General features: G+C 37.8%; 1 protein-coding gene across 9 annotated transcripts in view; it reads right to left on the bottom strand.

Annotated features, from left to right (window-relative positions):
• The window catches only part of TFEC (transcription factor EC), a 217,473-nt gene that overhangs the window by 37,282 nt on the left and 157,142 nt on the right, over positions 1–23,049 (bottom strand). For 6 of the 9 annotated variants that reach the window (XM_059885686.1, XM_059885691.1, XM_059885689.1 and 3 more), the window contains one exon: positions 7,966–8,052. In XM_059885686.1, coding sequence (XP_059741669.1) covers positions 7,966–8,052 — 87 coding nt within the window. 9 annotated transcript variants of the gene reach the window in all.

The raw sequence follows: 23,049 nt of genomic DNA, 5'->3' as shown, positions 1-23,049 counted from the left end.
CTATTTTTTGTATATATACATAATCTACTTAGTACTAAATTAATGAGAATAGTAATTTAACGTAAACACTACAACAAATAATTAATGGAACCCTCACTTTTTGAAAACAAGTTCAAATAAAAGAGCATTTTAAACAATTTTTAACTAGACTACAAAAATATTTTTACTATAGCCAGAGCATTAAAAAACTATCTTGTAAGAAAACAAGCTTGTCAATACAGCAGATTATAAATTACACTTTCAAAGCTCAACTTCTACATACCTTATTTTATTGACTATTAGTTTATAAACTTTAAATTCAGTATTTAAGGTGGTTTCATCTCCAAACATTGAAAGAATTCCAAAATGCACTTGCTCACCAGTTTTAACTTTGAAGTGTCTATAACCTTCACAATAGCAATGTTTTTCTCTTTCTCCTTCATCATTTTCTTTTCCTTACACTTGCAAACAATAACTGGGAGAGCTGTGCAGAAACTTCTAAGGTGAACTTTGGTTCTTCCTTGGACTTTAAGTCTAATCTGGTCTAGACTGTGATTGACAAAAGCTTGCTTGCTGGTGTTACGCAGTCCTTTCAAGTTCCAACCAAGCACAGGGGGTTGTTAATATTTACTCAATCTCTGTCTCTGAAATAGTCTTGAACTATAATAGTTTACTGAGCTTTCCAAGTGCCACCAGCATTTACAAAGCTATGATTGAAAAATACCCATCTATGATAAAATAAATAAGTTACTATGCACAACCATCTTTGAAAGGAAGAGGTGAAATGAAGACCAAAGGGTAGAAGTTATAGAGAGACAGGTTTAAACTCAGAAGCTAACAATTCTTTGGCTGGAATGTGGCAGAGGGTCAGATCAGGCTAAGGTCCCTTCAGATCCTAAGATTTTTACAGTTCTATGAAATGACTTCCTTCTGAAGCTGCTAGTGCCGCAGAGTGGGTAAGATTATTGCATCTGGTATCATACAGGATTGGATTCAAACCCCTACCCTGACATTCACTAACTGTATGAGCTTGAGTGAGTTACTGAACTTCTCTAAGCCTCTTTTCTTATTAGTAAAATGCTAATAGGTAATAGTTTCTATCTCACATGATTGTTGTAGTAATTAAATTTTCATGAAAAGTGTTTTACACAATTCTTGTCCCACAGCAAGTACCCAAGACATAGTAGCTATCACTACTGTTATCCTTATTGCTGCTTATGGCCATTTAAAAAATTTCTAAATGGTAATGCATAATGGAAACAACTTTTAAAAATATTATGTGTGAATTTTAAAATATTTATTTCATGTGTATTTGCTGAGCACCTATCATTTGTTAGGCATTGTACTGGGTGCTGAGAATAAACTGATGAACAGGTCACTCTCTCAGCTTTAGGGACACAGCAATGAAAAGGCAGACAAAATCACCAACTTCAAGGAGTTCACATTCTAGGGGTGGGAACAGACAATAAATGGGTAAATAATACAATAAACCAAATAATTTTTGCAACTCTAATCCTAACCATCAGAGGGAATTAAATAAGATACAGATGTAGGATGTGTGGGATGGGGTCTTTCTGCTAGGGTTATTGCGGAAGGCCTCTCTGACAAGTTGATATTGACTAAAGATCTGAAGCATAAAAAGACAGTCATGCAAAGATCTGGGACAAAACTATTCCAAGCCTAAAAAAGGAAGTTCAGTAGTCTTAAAATGATAACATGCATGTCACATTCAGTGAGCAGGAAGAAGGCTATCAAGACCAGAGCCTAAAGTTAAAGGGAAGTGCTGACTATGAAGTGTCTTGGTTATACTCTGAGGATTTCAGGAAGTTAGCAGAATGTTAGGCAAGGAGAAACAGGATCTGATTTTTGCTGTGTGAAGATCATTCTGGCTGCTGTGTGATCCACAGCTGTACAGGGGACAGAAGTAGCAGAGAAATTAGGCTGGAGTCAGTTTCTGACATTCAAGTAAGAGACGATGATGGCCTGGAAAAGGGTTTCAGTAGAGCAGCTGCTAAGTTGTGGAAATCAGGAAATCTTGGATCCTGATTAGAACAGCATACTGATAAATGTGGGGATGTTGGAGTAAGAGAATGAAGAAGAATGACTTTTTTGAGGGAGGGTAGTTCTAGATAGGTAGGGAGGGGAACAAAAACTTCTTTTCAGTAATATTAAGTCTGAGATCTCTGTTGGAAAAACAAAAGATGTTAGAGTAGTAGTAAGACATGTGAATCTAGCATTAGGGGAGAGAGCTAGGCCAGAGAAATGTTGAGATTACTGACGGAACATACAGGTACATGAGAAAAGAAAATTAAATTCTGAGCCTAAGAGCACTTTAGCATCTAGAAGTCTATTAGAAGAGAAAGAACCAGAAAGGTGGATGAAAAGGCAAAAAATACGGTGCCACAGAATCCCAATTAATACTTCAAGAAGGAGAGAGTGGTCAACCATGGCAAAGGCCACAAAGAAATCAAGTGTGGTGAGGGTGGAGAATTTACTATTGGCTTCAGTATTGGTTGGTTTTAAGAGCTCTTTTGGAATCATAAGGGACATAGCTGTACTGGACAGTAGAGAAGGGGAGGTGAGGAAATGGAACCAGGGTGAAAATGGAAGCAGAGACATTTGGGAGGGAGGTAGCAGAGTCATGAAATGGTATGGTAGCCAGAGAGGAACTGTATCCAAAGGCAATCCTTTGATTTGGTTTATTTTTGAGGAATCTTAATAAAGGCAAGTGTAATGCTGATATTTGTAATCCAATACATCATAATAGACTAATGATATAGGAGGAGCTGCTATTCAAAGAGGGAAGTATTTGCAAAGGTAAGAATTAGTGGGATCTTAGGACACAAGTAGTTGGACTAGTTTTAGATTATGAGCTGGGCCAATTCGATTCAAATAGAAGTGATGGCAGAGAAAATCAAAACAGATACTGGTGGTTTTGTAGAATTTGTGATACAAAGCTAACAAGTGAGTCCTGATCTGATTGCATATATTTTCTCTCTGAAATATGTTGTGATAGAGAAATCAGCTAGAACATGGAGAATGGTGGAGATTTGAGAAGAGAAAGTAGATTAATGTTGTCTCATTTAATGAGAATTTTAACCAAGGAATAGCTGTAGTATTGTCTGGTAATAATGAAAGCCCCTGTGAAATTTTGGTGATGTATTGGAGGTGAGTACTATGAGCAATGTAGTGAAATTTTATCCATTCAGCTGCTCAGGTAAAGATGTGGAATAAGATGAAAAATAAGTTTAGTGAGGGTTGGGCTTTTGTCAGGAAAAGAAAATGAAGAAAAATGGGGATATGTTAAGAGTGTTTGCAAAAGAAATGGTTATAGTGCTTAACCAAGAATAGGTTAAGGAAGAAATTTTCAAAATGTCATGAGTGGGAAATAATAGCTATTGAAAAGAGTGATAGAGTCAATTAACTTGGAGTCTCCACAAGCTTGAGCAATTGTTGAAGTAAGAAATTAGACTAGGTGCACTGAAAAAAAAAAAGGAACATAATGGTTAAAAAATATGAAAGAAAAATGCTATAGAATAGAAATATACATAATGAGATCTGGGACATCATCATGTGAAGGATGGCTGGATAGTGAGGAGAGAAATACCATTGACCCCAAGAAGACTGAGAAACTGAGAGGTTTGTTGTTGATGAAAGCACAGCTGATTTGGCTGAATGTTTCTTGCACTTGGGGTCTTTTCAGTCCAATTTACACAATTGTTGTAGTAAGAACTAATCGGCAAGTAGCTAGATCTCTTGTTTAAATAGAAATTAAGAGGTAACTTCTCCTTAACTATTCTGAGTCTAGTCACTAATCGCACACTATTCATTTCTGTGTCAGAAATACTTGCACTAAGTTGAACTATGAAAACCCTGAACTATTCCCTTCAATCTGGGGGAATCTGAAGGACCCCACAAGTGGCCCAAGCTAGCCCAGAGCAGCTTCCAAGCTTTCCACCAACAGAAATTAGAATATGAGTTAACTCATGTTAACTCATTTTAGTTACTCTTACTCTATGCGGTGGTCCTGGGATAAATCTTGGCTAAGTGACACTCAAGATTTTCTGTTTAAGTCACAGAAAAGAACTCCAAAGTGACTAATAGCACAGTCAATAGAGTGCCCCAGTTGTTGTTTAGTCACTAAGACTAAACCACGGGGTTTCGAGACCCCGTGGACTGCAGCCCACCAGGTTCCTCTGTCCTTGGAATTTCTCATGCAAGAATACTGGAGGGAGTTGCCATTTCCTTCTCTAGGGGATCTGACTGATCCAGGGATTGAACCCCAGTCTCCTGCCTTGCAAGCGGATTCTTTACCATCTGAGCTACCAGGGAATCCTTGATTGGCCCTTGGACTTTGCAGTCTCTATGACAACTAGAGATTATATGTAAAATAATTGGCAATGTGCCTGTGGTATAGTAGGTGAGACATTAAGAATAATTATTTTAAAATAATAATAATTATTATTGAATTGTGGTAACAATTCCTATACTCCTAGTTTTCAGTATTAATCTAGATAATCTATTTTGGCTGCTGCTAAGTCACTCTAGGGTGGGCCCAAGACCCAGAAAAATTGTCTGAGAGATAGAACTGTGACAAAAATTGCTCCAAAAAGAATTATCTCAGAGATTTAACTAGATCTAAAGAAAAAAGGAGCTCTCCTCTTAAGTTTTTAAGTCTGACTGAATGTATCTATCAGTGTACATTTGGTTACGACAATCATAAAATCCTGATACAATTAGCTTACAAAATAAAGGAAAAAAATCTTACATGATGTGTGCAATCCATAGGTAAAGAATTCTCCAGGGGCATATAAGCAGGATTTATTTGCATTCCTCTTGGATTTTCCTCTCTGTACCTTTTGTTTTTCCTCAGTTTATTTATCTTCTGGGCAATCAAATGACCACATAAGTCGCATTGTCTTACAACATCATAGAGAGACAAAACCTTCTCTTTGGTGGGTCTCCTTTAAAGACTGAGTAAATTCCTAGAAGACTCCAGTAACCTGCTAAACCTCCAGAACTGCAACACAAGCTCGTTCTTAAAACAATCTCTGGCTAAGGAAACGGGGCCACCAGGGTTGGCTTAAATTAATCAGAAACTTCCTCTTCCTTGTCAAAGAGTGGATGTCTTAAAAAAACCGCTGGGTTAGCAAGGACAAGCTGTGTGCATGGCTGGGAATAAGCTGTGAGACTGTCTGTTCAATAGCTGAGAATAAAGCCAGCACAGAACAAAGGCAAACTTATGGAGGGATGTTCACATGCAATATTACTTAGGAATTTATGGATGAGATGAGCCAACAAATTCCTTTCATACTTACACCCCATTATAAGCTAGGCTCTATCATCTAAAACCAAAAGTTCACTGGCTAAAATGCTTACTCAAAGCATTCCTCTGAATCTAACAGGTCTTTATTTTTACCCACATGAACTATAAAAATCCTTCAGCATTTCCTATCTCTGTTCTACCAGCTATTCTTATACATTCTCTTTTTTCTCACTTCTTGCCTTTTCTTATGCTGTCCTCTTCTTGCTACTTTGCTGCCTTCATGTCTACCTCTTAAAATCTTAACTATCCTTCATAACTGTATTTCAAATGTCATCTTTTCCTAAAGTATTTCAGAAATGTCTCAATTTAGCAAGGTTTCTGCTTTACTCAAACTCCAGGGAGACTCTCTGACTAGCATTAAATATACATATATATATGTGTGTGTGTGTGTGTGTGTGTATCTACTAAGATTTACTATAAAAACAGTATTGGCAATAAATATTTTTAATTATTCTCATAACACAGAAGAAAGCAAACAAAAGTTAAGTGACTTATACAATATCTAGATGACAACTTGGGTTAATATTGAGATCCATATCCTTTCCCTCACTGTCTCTTGGATGTGCCTCACCTCACTGACTCACCATCATGTGGTCTCTTAAATAGTGTCTCACTTGACTTTTAGTTTCCTATGGCACATGTATGATTCTTTGCATACAACAAGTATCGAATAATTTTTTGGTTAGTTGAACTGCTTGGTTTTATATCTTGTTTCTTGATTTATCAATAATTGTTGGTTGGCCAACAGAAGATACTTCTTTATATGAATACACATGGGCCAGTAGTGTCTACCTTTTTAGAAGTACATTCTGTACGCTGTGCTGTGCTGTGCTAAGTCACCTCAGTCATGTCCAACTCTTTGCAACGTTATGGACTATAGCCCACCAGGCTCCTTCTGCCTATGGAATTCTCCAGGCCAGAGTACTGGAGTGGGTTGTTGTGCCCTCCCCCAGGGGGTCTTTCCAACCCAGGGATCAAACACATGTCTCCTGAATTAGTAGGTGGATTCTTTACCACTATGCCACCTGGGAAACCCACATTCTGTTTACAAAAAACAAATTCCCAATCATCATTGTCACCAGTTTGCACTGAATAAGCAATCTATGCAACCACTACAAAACAAGTAAGCTAATTTGATAAAGAGAATGTTTCAGCATACAATTTCAATGAAATAAATACCACATACAAGGGAGAGAAGATTGAAAGGAATTACTATCAAGGGAGGAGGGAGGAGGGTTTAGGATGGGGAACACATGTATACCTGTGGCGGATTCATTTTGATATTTGGCAAAACTAATACAATTATGTAAAGTTTAAAAATAAAATAAAATTTAAAAAAATAAATAAAATGACAAAACAGAAATGTGAAAAAAAGAAAAAAAAAGAAATTAGTATCATTTCCTCAAACCCAAAAGTTGAATAATGATTAAGAAAATAGTAACCTTATGCTGTGGGATTAGACAGAGAAAATTAGTATAAATAACATATTTATGTAGAGAATTAGTCAAATTTGTTGTAAATATACTTCTTGAAATCTGAAAACAGACGAGGTAAAAAGAATTGTCACATCATTCAAACAACAAACAAAAAACTCACAAAAAAATAAACTTTCAATTAAAAAGCTAGATTTTTAACCTCATGTGATCTTTGTCTGATAATACTGGTGTTAGTGACTTGTTATAAAGTGGAAGTCCTTTGTACCAGAGAAAAGGAGGAAAGATATAATTCTCCTTTTTTGTAGTCTATTTGGGAATTAATAAATAGAAAAGAGATGCTTTCTCCAAACTTTTCTTAAAGTTTTAGGTTTAAAATGTCCGTTATTAACATTAACACAACTCAGCCCACTGATTTACTGATGAGCAGTATCTACACTACACAATAGTCAGAATTCACTTTCTTTAGATGAAATGTTTAAAGTAACAATCAAAATCTTTCATAATTTTTCTCATTTTCTAAAAGCTCTAAAACCATAAACAAACCAACAACAGCCCCTTCAAAATGTGTAGAAAGGGCTTGTACACGCTTTACAGATTCTAGAGATTAATAAATGAACAATGAGAAGGCAATAGCAATCAAAGAGATATTATCTTATCTCTTCCCTGCTTATTATTCCAGGAATTTGTGATTTCAACATAGAAGTCTGTCTAAATGCCTTAGAGTAGTGTGAGGCCTCTTCTGTCTTTCTTCACTTCATCTTTAACCTTTGATTTTTGGCTCAAAAGTAAAGTTATATTGTGTTATAATTTTTTCCTTTTTCTATAAGGTATAGAGCCTCTGAATCTGGTAGCTGTTAGTAATGCTAAAATAGTTAAAATTTAGCCATGAACTCATGAGAGTATTATGGTATGTTGTGCTTCAAATGGGAAATCTGAAGATTTCACAGAAAATGCTATAGCAGATAAGATATGTAATTAGATGGATGTTTATAGAGATTAGGTAGATAAGTAGGTACGTAGATAGATAGAATAGTATAAGCCCTATAAAATTATGCATTTTTTCCTGCACCAATAAATAGTTTTTAAATGTTTATCTATTCTGTACCAGCTTCAAAAGGGCAGAAGAAAACACCATTTACTAGTCAAATGAAATTTCTTTTTTTGTCATCAGGTGCTATTATTGATTTTAATCTCACTGACCTCCTCAGGTCTGGAAACACTTACTGTTCTTTGCATTAGCAGAGGAGAATCTGTTCCTTCCTCTTTAAAACTTGGGTCCATACCGATTATATCCTCAATAATGTCCTCCATCTAGCAAAATATAATGCATTTAGAATATTGTGCATAATGATAAAAGTTGCTCTTCAGTCTGAATTCAGAGAGAAAGATTTTAGCAATCTTTAAAAGTAAATTTTAGAATATTTCAATTAAGGTTATATGTGTATCAAAACGCAGAATATTTTAGAATTTGAAGTAATCCTAACACTGTGATCTGTGTTGCTTTTCCTTACATTCGTTTCTGCCTACCAGCTGGTGATGGCTAAACAAATCACCCTTGGCTACTCCAGTGTCTGCATAAACAGAGTAGTTATCATGAATACCTTGAGCCAGAGCTTATATACTTCATTTGCAGATAGATGACTGCCTACAAATTTTATTTTTCTTTTAAAATATTTTGATAGCATCTTATAGGTGGATATTCAAACTTCATCCAATTAGTCCACATGAATAGAAACTACATGGAAATGTATTATCCAACTTTCTTCAATGATCACTAATAATAATAACTATAATACTATCAACAACAATACTAATTGTAGACACCATAAATAGTAACTAACACATATGATGCAGCAGGAGCTGTTCTAAATGCTTTGCACACATCAGCTCATTTATCTTCACAATGACAACATCATTGTCTTCACTGTATACATGAGGAAAGAAATTCAGTAACCTGTTTCAGATTATATAGCTAAAGAGTGACAAAGGCAGAATTGAAATCTAGAAATCTGATTCTACAGTCCTAACTTAAATCAGTTTTTCACTTCCTTTCTCAATTCCTTTCTAAAACAACCTTCCTTTTCTTCTGTACTTCAGCTGGAGGGAATATTAAAGCTTATATTTTTAAAAATACCATCACTTTCTCTCTCACTGTCTCTATCCCCCTACAGCTCTAGTTCTCCTCTTGGCCATTATATTTATTATCTTTAGTGAAATTTTAAAATATAATGTAGGTGCAGAGATAGTAAGAATGTGGAATTTATGTAACTGTAATACTCTAAATTTCCCATGACATGTGCAGAAACAACTAGGAATAAACAACTCTGGGAGATATAAAAAATATTTTATGATTTTGTTAATGTTATCCTCTAAGCAAGATTTCTGAGGACCTTAGAGAATCAAATATTCACAAACATCTACTAAGATACTCCCAAAGGTGATATGCCAAAAAATTGGACTATTATTTATATATTTATTTAATAAATATTTATTAAACAATATTTATTTCAAGACCTTGGTTTAGTACATGCTATAAAAGCAAAGAGCACAAAGTATCTGCCTTCATAGAACTCAAACTACTGAAGAAACAGACAAGAAACAGCTTAATAACAAACAGTGGTATGAAGATATTAAAGCAGGTTAGGAATAGAGCTTGATAAGAGTGAATGTTATTATATGAATGATCCAAGGATTTACTGATATTTGAACAAAGACAAGAATAACATGAGGAAATGGTTGTGCTTTGAAAGAAAGCATAAAAGAAGACCTAAAGGTAGAAACAAGCTCATGTCTTTGAGGAAGAGTGAGGGGCCAAGGGGAATAGAAAAGAGTGAGCAAGAGGAAGAAAGAGTTGAGATAAAGATGAAACGTAGGTAAGGAATTTACATTGTAGAATCCTATGGACCAGTAGAGTCCAGCATAAATTTCCACAACAGTGGGAATGTCCTATATCTGCACTGTCCGATACAATAGCAAATACATATGGCTATGAGCACTCGAAATGTGGCCAATGTTACTAAGGAACTGAAGTTTTAATTTTATTCAATTTTTAAAGATTACATTGAATTTGGATTAACTTTAAAAACAAACAAACAAACAAAAACATGTGTCGTTGGGTACCATACCAGAGTGCAGCTCTAGGCCCTATTTGGAACTTTAGATGTTCGTGTGCACTGAGTGATCTTTAAAGCATCTAGGAAAATAAATATGCATACTTTGTTTCCTTTGGTCTGTTTACTCTCTGAAAGTTTTCAAGTATATTATTGATTGTTAACTACCTCAAGTTTCAGTTTTATGATATTTTTCTTATTAATATTCCACCGTTGAATGGACAACAAATTTGTATTGAATAGATGTGGAAAAGACCTGAGGAAAGAAGGATGCTAAACACAATTCATGGTATATGGTTTAACTTTGGAGTACTTATAGTTTCCCTAAAAATTTCTCAAATAATTTATCCCTTTCTTTCTGGAAGATTACAATATAAATGATCCAGTCTCTTACATTAGTGGGGGTTTCCCAGGTGGCTCTTGTGGTTTAAAAAAAAAAAGAACCCTGCTATCAATGCAGGAGACATAAGATATGTGGGTTCAATCCCTGGATCAGGAAGGTCCCCTGGAGGAGGGCATGGCAACCTTGCCTCCATGGCAATTCCTGCCTAGAGAATCCCATGGACAGAGGAGCCTGGTGGGCTACAGTCCATAGGGTCACAAAGAGTTGGATACAACTGAAGTGACTTAGCACACATGCATGCTTACATCTATAATTTTTCCCTCTTGTCTATAAACACGATCATTTATTCTATTCTAGATAGAAACCCTGCTTTTGTACATGTCAAATTTCATCTTTCTTGGAGACTCTGCTTTTGCCTTTAATAACACCTCTATTCCTCATTTCTGTCATCCACCAACATGACTATTATTTCACCTAATGATGCTGGCTTATTGGAGATGCTGGCTTATTGGAGATGCTGGCTCTTCTATTATCCTAAATTGACTTTAAAGTCTAATCCAAAGCATTGTTTCACAGCTTCCAGGAATCTTCATAACTAGTCACCTTGGAATCCAATTGTTATTTTAAGAAAGGCAACAAACATAACATTTTTTTTTTTACCAGATGAAACAGAGTTAACAGATTAGATATAAGAAATCAGCAAAATAAGCATCATAAAAGTAATAAATGAAGATGATAAAATACAAAGGAACCACAAAATATTTTGACTGAAGTAAAAATGGTGATAATAGGCATGGAAAAATGAGACTCAAGGACAAAGGAAGAGATTTATAAGATTTGAAAGATTAAAAGTAAAGGTCTACAAAAGACCAAGAATTAAGCTTTTCAACAATTCTGGGAGCAAGAAGACAGCAGGATAACATATGAAGTGTTAAAGATAAAGACTTTTGAACCTAGACATTTATAACCAATAAAATATTCTTCAAATATGTGCATAAGATAAAATTTTTCTTAGACATGAAAACTCAGAACTTTTAGAGCAAAAAAACCTTTGGAAAACACTTTTAGAAAATAAACTAGTCATATAATAAACTATGAAATGACTACAAAATATAAGAATGAGTGCTCATCATGTCCAACTCCTTGTTACCCCATGGACTGTAGTCCACCCGGCTCCTGTCCATGGGATTATCCAGACAAGAATATTGGAGTGGGTGGCCATTTCCACCTCCAGGGATTTTCCCAAGCCAGGATCCCACATCTCTTGTGTCTCCTGCATTGGCAGACAGATCCTTTATGACTGAGCCACCTGGGAAGCCCAAGTAACAGTAAAACATTTTTGATCTAAATAAGAAAAATGTGTGTATGTGTATACATATTAATATTTGAATATATAAATTTATTCTAAAAATATCAATTCAGAAAGATAGGTGAGAAGAAGGAGATAAGATCAAACTCAGGGAGCTGTTTACCTATAGATATAACACAGATATTGCTAAACAGTGATACAGATAAAGAAAAAAATATAACTATGTATCTTAAGTTAGGAGTAACAAAAAAAGAAAACCTTAGCCAATGGAGGATAGAAAAAAAGATTGCAAATAAGGAAACAGAAAGCATAGTAAATAAAAATGTGAAAAAGATAACAATTAAATACTAATGGTAAAATAACTATAAGAATGTAAATGACAGCATGAAAAGGCAAAAAGATATGACACCAGAAGATGAGTCCCCCAGGTAGGAATGTGTCCAGTAAAGTACTGGGGAAGAGCAGAGGACAATAAGACCTCTATTAAGCAGAAACAATGCTTAGTTGTGGATGTGTCTGTTGATGAAAGTAAAGTCTGATGCAGTAAAGAAAAATATTGCCCAAGAACTTGGCATGCTAGGTCCATGAATCAAGGTAAATTGGACATGGTTAAGTAGAAGATGGCAAGAGTGAACATCAACATCCAGGAACTGGTGAACTAAAATGGATGGGAATGGGCAAATTTGATTCAGATGACTGTTACATCTACTATCACGGTCAAGAATCCCTTAGAAGAAATGGAGTAGTCCTCATAGACAACAAAAAAGCCCAAAATGTCGTACTTTGGGCAACCTCAAAAACAACAGAGTGCTCTTGGTTTCTTTCCAAGGCAAACCATTCAGTATCACAGTAATCCAAGTCTATGCCTCAATCATTGATGCCAAAGAAGCTGAAGTTGACCGGTTCTATAAAGCCCGACAACATCTTCTAGAACTAAGACCAAAAAAAGATGTCATTTTAATCATAGGGGATTGGAATGCAACAGTTGGAAGTTGAGAGATACCAGGAATAACAGGCAAATTTGGACTTGGAGTACAAAATGCAGCAGGGCAAAAGATAACAGAGTTTTGTCAAGAGAACATGCTTGTCATAGCAAACACCCTTTTCCAACATCACAGATAGTCAATACCAAAATTAGATTGATTATGAAATTTGCAGCCAAACATGCAGAAGATCTATAAGAAAGTCAGCAAAAGAAAGACATAGAGCTGACTGTGGTTCAGATAATGAACTTCTTAATGCAAACTTCAGTCTTAAATTGAAGAAAGTAGGGAAAACCACTAGGCCATTCAGGTATGACCTAAATCATTTCCTTTATGATTATACAATGGAGGTGACAAACAGATTCAAGGGATTAGATATGGTAGAAAGAGTGCCTGAAGAACTATGGACGGAAGCTTGTAACATTGTACAAAAGCAGAGACCAAAAGTAACCAAAAGAAAAAGAAATGCAAGAAGGAAAATGGTTGTCTTAGGAAGATTACAAATAACTGAGGAAAGAAAAGAATTGAAAAGCAAGGGAGAAAGGGAAAGATATGCTCAAGTGAATTAATTCCAGAAAATAACAAGGAGTGATAAGGCTTTCTTAATGAACAATGCAAAGAAATAGAGGAAAACAATAGAAGGGGAAAGACTAGAAATTCTTCAAGAAACGTGGAGATATCAAGGAAACATTTCTTTCAAGGATATTTCAAGGATAAACATTTCATTCAATAAAGAACACAAACGGTAAGGACCTAACAGAAGCTGAAGATATTAAGAAGAGGTGGCAAGAATACACACAAGAACTACACACAAAAAAGCCTTAATTACCCAGATAACCATGATGCTGTCATCATTCACCTAGAGCCACACATCCTGGAGTGTAAGTCAAGTGGGCCTTAGGAAGCATTATTATGAACAAAGCTAGTGGAGGTGACAGAATGCTAGTTGAACTATTTCAAATCTTAAAAGATGATGCTGTTAAAGTGCTGCACTCAATGTGTCAGCAAATTTGGAAAACTCAGCAATGGTCATAAGACTGGAAAATGTCAGTTTTCATTCCAGTTACAAAGAAGGCCAATGTTAAAAAATGCTCAAACTACCATACAATTGCACACGCTAGCAAAGATGCTCAAAATTCTTCAAGCTAGGCTTCAGCAGTACATGAACCAATAACTTCCAGATGTACAAGTTGGGTTTTGAAGAGGCAGAGGAGCCAGAGATCAAATGGCCACCATTCATTGGATCACGGAGAAAGCAAGGGAGTTTCTGAGAAACATCTGCTTTTCCTTTATTGACTACACTAAAGCTTTTGACTGTGTGGATCATAACAAATTGTGGGAAATTCTTAAAGAGATGGAAGTACCAGACCACCTTACCTGTCTCCTGAGAAACTGAGACATCTATAAACGGGTCAAGAAGCAGCAGTTAGAACCAGACATGGAAGACTGGTTCAAAATTGAAAAAGGAGTACAACAAGGCTTTATATTGTCACTCTGCTTATTTAACTTATATGAAAAATGCCAGACTGGATGAATCATAAGCTGGAATCAAGATTGCTGGGAGAATTATCAACAATCTCAGATATGTAGATTATACCACTTAATGGCAAGAAGTGAAGAGGAACTAAAGAGCCTCTTGATGAGGGTGAAAGAGGAGACTGAAAAAGCTGGCTTACAACTCAACATTCAAAAAAGCTAAGATCATTGCATCAGGACTCATCACTTCATGGCAAATTGATGGGGGAAAAGTGGAAACAGTGACAGATTCTATTTTGGGGGGCGGGGTTCCAAAACCACTGTGGATGGTGACTGCAACTATGAAATTAAAAGACACTTGTTCCTTGGAAGGAAAGCTATGACAAACCTAGACAGCATATTAAAAAGCAAAGACATCACATTGCTGATAAAGTGATAGTCAAAGCTATGGTTTTTCTAGTAGTCATGTACAAATGTAAGAGTTAGACAATAAAGAAGGCAAAACACTGAAGAATTGATGCTTTCAAATTGTAAGTGCTGGAGAAGACTCAAGAGTCCCTTGGACTGCAAAGAGATCAAACCAGTCAAAATTAAAGGTAATCAACCCTGAACATTCATTGGAAGGACTGATGCTGAGCTGAAGATCCAATACTTTGGTCATCTGTTGTGAAGAGCCAGTCATTGGGAAAGACCCTGATGATGAGAAAGACTGAAGGCAAAAGGAAAAGGGAGCAGCAGAGGATGAGACAGTTAGATAGCATCACTGATTCAATGGACATGGATTTGAGTGAACTCCGGGAGATGGTGGAGGACAGAGGAGCATGGCATGCTGCAGTTCATGGGGTCAAAAAGAGTTGGAGACCACTTAAGGACTGAACAACAAAAACAACAAAGAAGTTAACATACTGCTGGAGAAATTATTATTCAAACTGGATTTTTTCAAAGGTATTTTAATGTTTTGTCTATAAGGGACACATTTAAAATAAAACAATGGGGAAAGCTGAAATTAAAGTGCAAAGGTGTACTACAACGATGACCAAAGGGAAGCAACAGTAGGAATGTTAATATTAGACTATATGAAATTCAAGATACATTGAAGGAAAAATACAAGTGACCATGAATACATATGTACCTAAAATAAAAAATCTATAGCAACATCTGTCAGAAATCTATGAAAAAAATCAGTAATTGTAGTTGAATACTTTAGTTCACCCCTCTTCAAATCATAAACCTGAATTAAACTTTCTCTTCACCTATTCTATAGGCCATATCTGGTTCCTGTCATGCTCTATATCACATCACTTCTGAAATCTTAAATTCCATTATCTTACTCATCAAATGCAGTATTCTAGTTAGTCCAGTCTAGACTCTCTATGACTGATCAGCTGAAATTTTTTATTTTATGACTCTCTATGCCTTTACCCTATTAACTTTTTGCCCAATCATCATGAATATCCCAGGAGTTCAATCTTTCCACTTCGGTTAACTCTGAATTCAAAGTAGAATGGCTCTTGCCCACCATCTTACTGAAATGTCTTTTGTTGCTATTTTCTTTGACTACTTGGCTGATCAATTCAGTAGACATTTATCAGTCCTATTTTTTCCACCACATTTGAGTGTGGGGGTCATTTCCTCCTTCTTTAAATCAGCTCCTTCAGTGGCACCGCACTAGCTATCCTTTTAGTTTATCTTTACAGACCTTTTCCTCTCACCACTCCTTAAATGTTGGCGATTCCCTCATTCCCAACCTTGGTTTACTACTCTTATTGTATTCATGTTCTCCAGGAGCTTTCTTTCTCATCCAAATTTTCAAGTACTAGCTAGAGGCTGAAGACTCTTAAATCTCTTTCTCCCTCTTGATTATTCCTCCTCAAGGCAAACTTGTATATCTAGCACTCACTATCATTTCTGCTTGATGGTCTCATAGATACACAGTTCTAACATGTTCTAATATAAGGCCTCCTGAGAAATCTGTATGCAGGTCAAAAAGCAACAGTTAGAACCATATGTGGAACAACAAACAGACTGGTTCCAAATCAGGAAAGGAGTACGTCAAGGCTATATATTGTTACCCTGCTTATTTTACTTATATGCAGAGTACATCATGAGAAATGCTGGGCTGGATGAAGCACGAGCTGGAATCAAGACTGCTGGGAGAAATATCAATAACCTCAGATATGGAGATATACCATACTTATGGCAGAAAGTGAAGAAGAACTAAAGAGCCTCTTGATGAAAGTGAAAGAGGAGAGTGAAAAAGTTAGCTTAAAACTCCACATTCAGAAAACTAAGATTATGGCATCTAGTCCCATAGTTTATGATAAATAGATGGGGAAACAGTGGAAACAGTGGCAGACTTTACTTTGCCAGACTCCAAACTGGCAGACTCCAAAATCACTGCAGATGGTGACTGCAGCCATCAAATTAAAAGACACTTACTCCTTGGAAGAAAAGTTATGACCAACCATGACAGCATATTAAAAAGCAGAGACATCACTTTGCCAACAAAGGTCCATCTAGTCAAAGCTACAGTTTTTCCAATAGTCATGTATCGAAGTGAGAGTTGGACTATAAAGAAAGCTGAGCACCAAAGAATTGATGCTTTTGAACTGTGTTGTTGTAGAAGACTCTTGAGAGTCCATTGGACTGCAAGGAGATCCAACCAGTCCATCCTAAAGGAAATCAGTTCTGACTATTTATTGGAATGACTGATGTTGAAGCTGAAACTCCAATACTTTGGCCACCTGATGCGAAGAATTGACTCATTTGAAAAGACCTTGATGCTGGGAAAGATTGAGGGCAGAAGGAGAAGGGGACGACAGAGGATGAGATAGTTAGATGATATCACCGACTTGATAGACAAGAGTTTGAGAAAACTCCCAGAGTTGGTGATGATAGGGAAGCTTGGTGTGCTGCAGTCCATGGGGTCACAAAGAGTCAGACAAGACTGAGCGACTGAAATGAACTGAACTGAATATAAGGCCTCATTTCTCACTGTGCTATGGAAATAACCTCCCCACTGATCCCTCTCTCACTCCAGGCTTCTTCTCCTACTAGCTGACAGAGTGATATTAAAGTCAAATCCGATTATGTCACCATAGTCCCCACATTTGAGCGTTTCAAGTATTTGGAATTACTTAACATGGAGTACCAGCCTTTCTGTGATTTGTCTATTGCCCAGTTCTCTGGTGTCACCTTCTGTCAATTTTGCCTCTCATTTTCTCCTCACTTCATGTTTCTTTGCTCATGCAATCTTACTTAGATAAATTGCCCCACTAGTCATCTTTGTCTAAGTCTACTTGACAGACCTCCAAATCAGCATGGTACTTCTACACTCCTACATATACCATTGTCCTTTCTACATAATAGTATATTTGTTTCATTTTTTTTTCTCTTCCCTTCAACTTAGAACTTTTAGAAAGTATAGAGGATAAGAAAAACAAGACAAGGAATAATAAATGGCAACCCACTCCAATACTCTTGCTTAGAAAATTCCATGGATGGAGGAGCCTGGTGGGCTAAAGTCCATGGGGTCACAAAGAGTAGGACAGGACTGAGTGACTTCACTTTCACTTTTCACTTTCAGCATAAAGATGCTATAAAGATGCTATGATAAAAGCAATTTTTATTCATATGACATAGCTGTTACTATAAAGATGCTATGATAAGAGCAATTTTTATTCATATGACATAGCTGTTACTATGAAAACTCAGAGAATTAGGCACCTAATCCACATAGAGTATCCCCAGGGAAAGAAGAAACCTGAAATGAGTTCCAAAGAGTCAGTTGGAATTATAAGTGGAGACTGAATGAGTAGTTGGTAAAGAAAGGTTATAAGGAAAAGAACCTGGCCACTGTGAAAGTCACACATGGACCATATAGTTGAAGAACAGAGCTCCATGCAAATGTGAAATGATAAGTTTGGGTCAGGTGGCAAGGATTAAGTGGGAAAGAGTCCTGTGTACCCATGAGTTCAAATTTGAATTTTATCCTGGAAAGACCCAGGCTATAAAATGCTTATTTGACTTTATACTTGATTGTCTTACCTTTAATCACCAAGTTACTCTTAATTCCAACTCCTAAATCCTGAATCTATGGATGCTGTCACAGATTTATTCTGTGGTAGCTTTGATTTCTGGGGTCTTATTTGAATTAATGATGTGTTGGCGTGCTGCGATTCATGGGGTCGCAAAGAGTCGGACACGACTGAGCAACTGATCTGATCTGATCTGATCTGATCCCTGATGTCACAGGAGGATAAGCATAGAAGAAAGAAATACCCAAAAATTGGCAACCACCATCTCCTGAGCATTCACACTGCCCTTGTGTTAGAAACTTTTAAAATGTAAGTGACATCACTAAGTGACATCACTAAGATGGAAACACAGGTAGTTCCTGAATTCAATCCACCTCCTGAGAAGAACAATTAATGTCTATTCAAAAACAAAACACCACTAAGAGAATCCTAGAGCATGGGGGTGAGGCTGAAATACCCCCTGAACCTCAGAGATCAAGGCAGACTGCATCAGAAGGTGAGAGAAGCAGCTGCACGTTGATCTCATTGACCCTCCCCTAGTGATAGGGACAGAACGAAGGGACAAAATAGGTGATTAAATACTTAATCCCACTAGGGGAATATAGGTAGAAAAAGATGGAAAGCTCCTGTAAATTAAGCATTACTAAAGAAAGCAGGTTTGCTAAACCAAAAACCAAGCAGGTTTGCTTAGCAACAAAACCATACAACAGAAACACGAGACATGCCCCCAAACAATAAAGCAATGGTGGCATGAGACCCGCATCCTTCCCAATAAGCTCAATAAGTTAATGACCCTCCCAAACAGGCTCTGTGAACACAACAAACAATTATTTATGGGAAGGTGACTTTTCAAAATGAAAGACCCTCATTGTACTGAGACTTGAAAATATTTTTCCAAAGTGCTATGACAGTCCCGCCCTAACCATACAGGAAGGGACAAGTAAAGTCCACTGCCCTGTGTGAGGGAAGAACTAATGATGGAAACAAGGTGTCTACTCAAGAAAGACAGAGAAGGTCTTCTCCCACTCCCCACTTTTCCTTTGGTTATAACTATAGCCCACTAAGTTCTCAGGGTGCAGCATTTCTTGCTCACCAACTTGTAAGTCTCAAAAGCATCCTATTCTAGTAAATCTCTTCTCACCTACCACTTTGCTTTTGCTGGACTCTTTGCATTGAGACATGAAGTACTGTGGTTCCAGAACTCTTTGGAGCCCTGGAAACGACACCTATTGGTTTCACTAAGACAGTACAACGCTATGCAGAGAGGTCTCTGACCCCTTGTTGCTCCAGTGGGAAAAGAGAACTCAGCGGGGACAATCAGTCACCTTCAACATTGTGAAGTTGCTTTGTGGGAGCCCCTACTTTGATTTCTTACCATGGGAATTGAGAGGAATCTATGGGATCCAGTCGCTGAGAATCTATGATAGAGAAGCAGGGAGGGCTTGTAACACCAACACACAGATCTTGGCAGATAGTCCTTTAATGCCTGAGGAGCAACCCCAACCAGCAGCTTCACTTGTCAGCAGAACCAAATCAGGGGTACGCTCTGACCAGATAATTGGTTAGGGGGGTTCAGATCTGACTGATTCAGATCCTCAAAGGAGTTTTATCAGTTGTAGAGCCCATTTGCCCATACTCAGGCAAGATGATGAGTCAGAGGCCCCTGGCAGCCTCATCTGACCAGAAGAGCTAGGGACAACTCCTGAAAGCTGTGTGGTATGGTGGTGCTCAAGCCAAGAGGCAGGTGGATAAGCAGAGCAGATCACCCCCAGAGCAAAGCCAATACCAGTCATGGATCTTCCCATGCAGGCACAGACAAAAAGATTAATTCATAGCCAAGGCTGAGGGTAGCTCCTGGCCTCTCTCTAACCTGAAAACATCTTTGGAAAATTGAAAATAGCCTGGAGAGGCCCAATCCCTTCCCTCCCAGGCATAGGGGCTGAAAATAGCTTCACCCACTGTGAATAGTGTCCTCTGACTCCAACTGATCAGAAAGGTTAGCAAAATTACCTGAAAGCTGTACAGCAGAGCCACACTCAAGCTGAGCAAAAAGCAAACAGAACTGGAGAGCAAAGCCAGTGGCGCTGTTCAGCCAAGGAACTTGGGTGTGGATCAGATTGAGTTAAGATCACAAAGAGCTTTACTGGTTTTAGAGCAGCTTCTCTTACTGTCTGGGCAGGGAATCTAATTAATAGTCTTGCTCATCATTGAATACAGCCTTCAATCTATCCTTTCAGGGAGCTTAACCAGAGCACAAGGAAGATACATGGCCCATTCAATAGCCCCACATACAGTGGCACTTGAACAGAAAACACAACCCATGATTTCCTCTCTAGGGCAAAATCAGTGGCCTCACCCTACCAAGGGATTCAGTGCATATTCAGGCCTTAGTCAGGCCCCCAGACAATGAACTGCATAGGCCCAGGGCCCTGGCCTGCTTCTCTGCCAGGAGAGGGAAGCTAATTCATAGCTCCATCTGCTATATCTGCTATTTCAATCCCAACTATCTAGTTCAGTTCAGTTCAGTTCAGTTGCTCAGTCATTTCCGACTCTTTGTGACCCCATGAACCCCAGCACGCCAGGCCTCTCTGTCCATCACCAACTCCTGGAGTCCACCCAAACCCATGTCCATTGAGTCGGTGATGCCACCCAACCTTCTCATCCTCTGTCGTCCCCTTCTCCTCCTGCCCTCAATCTTTCCCAGCATCAGGGTCTTTTCAAATGAGTCAGTTCTTCACATCAGGTCACCAAAGTATTGGAGTTTCAGCTTCAACATCAGTCCTTCCAATGAACACCCAGGACTGATCTCCTTTAGAATGGACTGGTTGGATCTCCTTGCAGTCCAAGGGACTCTCAAGAGTCTTCTCCAACACCACAGTCCAAAAGCATCAATTCTTTGGTGCTCAGCTTTCTTTATAGTCCAACTCTCACATCCATACATGACCACTGAAAAACCATAGCCTTGACTAGACAGACTTTTGTTGTAAGCCTTATCAGAGAATTCAAGCAACTACGAAGTCCATTCAACAGCCTCACTTGTGTAAGGAACAAAGTCAGCAGTCCTATCCAGCTGCTGTCAGCTGGTGGCACAACCCCCAATCCATGTCTGGCACAAATAGATCATAATAACAGGAATTACCTGCACAAAGACTTTAGTGGCAGACTCACCCAGAAACCAAAACTGAGCAGCCTTGTGAAGAACTGTCATTGACAAAGCAAGCCTGTAAAGTCTGCAAGGGCAGCCCTATTAATCAGATGCACAGAAACCAACACAAGGCATTAAGGATCACAAAAAGTCAGGTAAATATGGTACCACCAAAGTAAACTAATAAAACTCAGATAACTAACTCTAAATAAATGGAGATCTTTGAACTGTCTGATAAATCAATAAAGAATTCAAAATAATCCTTTTAAGGAAGTTTAGTAACCTACATGAAAAAAAAATGATGTCCTTTTTATTATAGAGCACTGGGATCCAAAAGTAGGAAGTCGAGATACCTGGAGTAACAGGCAAATTTGGCCTTGGAGTACAAAACAAGCAGGTCAAAGGCTAACAGAGTTTTGCCAAGAAAATGCACTGATCACAGTAAACACCCTCTTCCAACAACACCAGAGAAGACTCTACACATGGACATCACCAGATGGTCAATACTGAAACAAAATTAAGAAATATAATAATCTATTATTAATAATTCAATACAAAAACATATAAATTTTAATAGCAATAATCGAGGAGAAGTACAAAGAATACAAATTCTACTGAAGTTACTTGCTATCAATTTAAAATAAGGTGTTACTAGCTGGATTTAGAAAAGACAGAGGACCCAGAGATCAAAATGCCAACATCTGTTGGATAATAGAAAAAGAAAGAGAATTGCAGAAGAACATCTACTTCTGATTCACTGACTATGCTAAAGCCTTTGACTGTGTGGATCAAACAAACTGGAAAATTCTTAAACAGATGGGAATACCAGACCACCTTAACCTGCCTCCTGAGAAACCTGTATGCAGGTCAAGAAGCAACCATTAAAATCTGACATGGAACGATGGACTGGTTCAAAATTTGAAAAGGAATATGTCAAGGCTGTATATTATCATCCTGTTTATTTAACTTCTATGCAGAGTACATCACACAAAATGCCCAGCTGGATGAAGCACAAACAGGAATCAAGATCGCAGGGAGAAATATCAATAACTTCAGATATGCAGATGACACAACCATTATGGCAGAAAGTGAAGAGGAACTAAAAAGCCTCTTGATGGAAATAAAACAGGAGAGTGGAAAAGTTGGCTTAAAACTCAACATTCAGAAAATGAAGATCATGGCCAGTTCCATCACTTCATGGCAAATAGATGGGGAAACAATGGAAACAGTGACAGACTTTATTTTCTTGGGGTCCAAAATCACTGCAGGTGGTGATTTCAGCCATGAAATCAAAAGACCCTTGCTCCTTGGAAGAAAAGTTATGACACAGCTAGATAGATACCTCTAGTGGTGCTAGAGGTAAAGAACCCATCTGCCAACACAGAAGACATAAGAGACAGGGGTTCAGTCTGTGAATTGGGAAGATCCCCTGGAGAAGGGCATAGCATCCTCACTCCAGCATCCTGCCTGAAGAATCCCGTACCTGGATCACTACAGTTGATTGTTGCAAGAGACTGAAGCAACTGAGCACGTGGAAAACACAGGGAAAATCTTATACTAATTACACAAAAGAACTTGATAAAGAAGTCAAAGTATGTTGATTCCAAAAGACAAAACAAAACAAAACAAAAAGATAGCAGGATAAGAAACAGAGACTGTTGAAGCTACCAAACAACCAGAAAGCAACTAATAACATTTTGTTGTAGTAAGCCCTTACAGCTTCCTAGGTGGTGCCTGCCAAGGCAGTAGATGCAAGAGACACAGGTTTGATCCCTGGGTCAGAAAGATCCCTCAGAGTAGAAAATGGCAATTCACTCCAGTATTCTTGCCTGGAAAATTCCACGAACAGAGGAACCTGGTGGGCTACAGTCCAGGAGGTTGTCAGACATGACTGAGCGCAAGCAC

Source organism: Bos taurus, chromosome 4, assembly GCF_002263795.3.
Source record: "Bos taurus isolate L1 Dominette 01449 registration number 42190680 breed Hereford chromosome 4, ARS-UCD2.0, whole genome shotgun sequence".
Taxonomy (NCBI): domain Eukaryota; kingdom Metazoa; phylum Chordata; class Mammalia; order Artiodactyla; family Bovidae; genus Bos; species Bos taurus.
The sequence above is the reverse complement of the archived record's forward strand: the minus strand, read 5'-3'. Positions and strand labels throughout refer to the sequence as shown.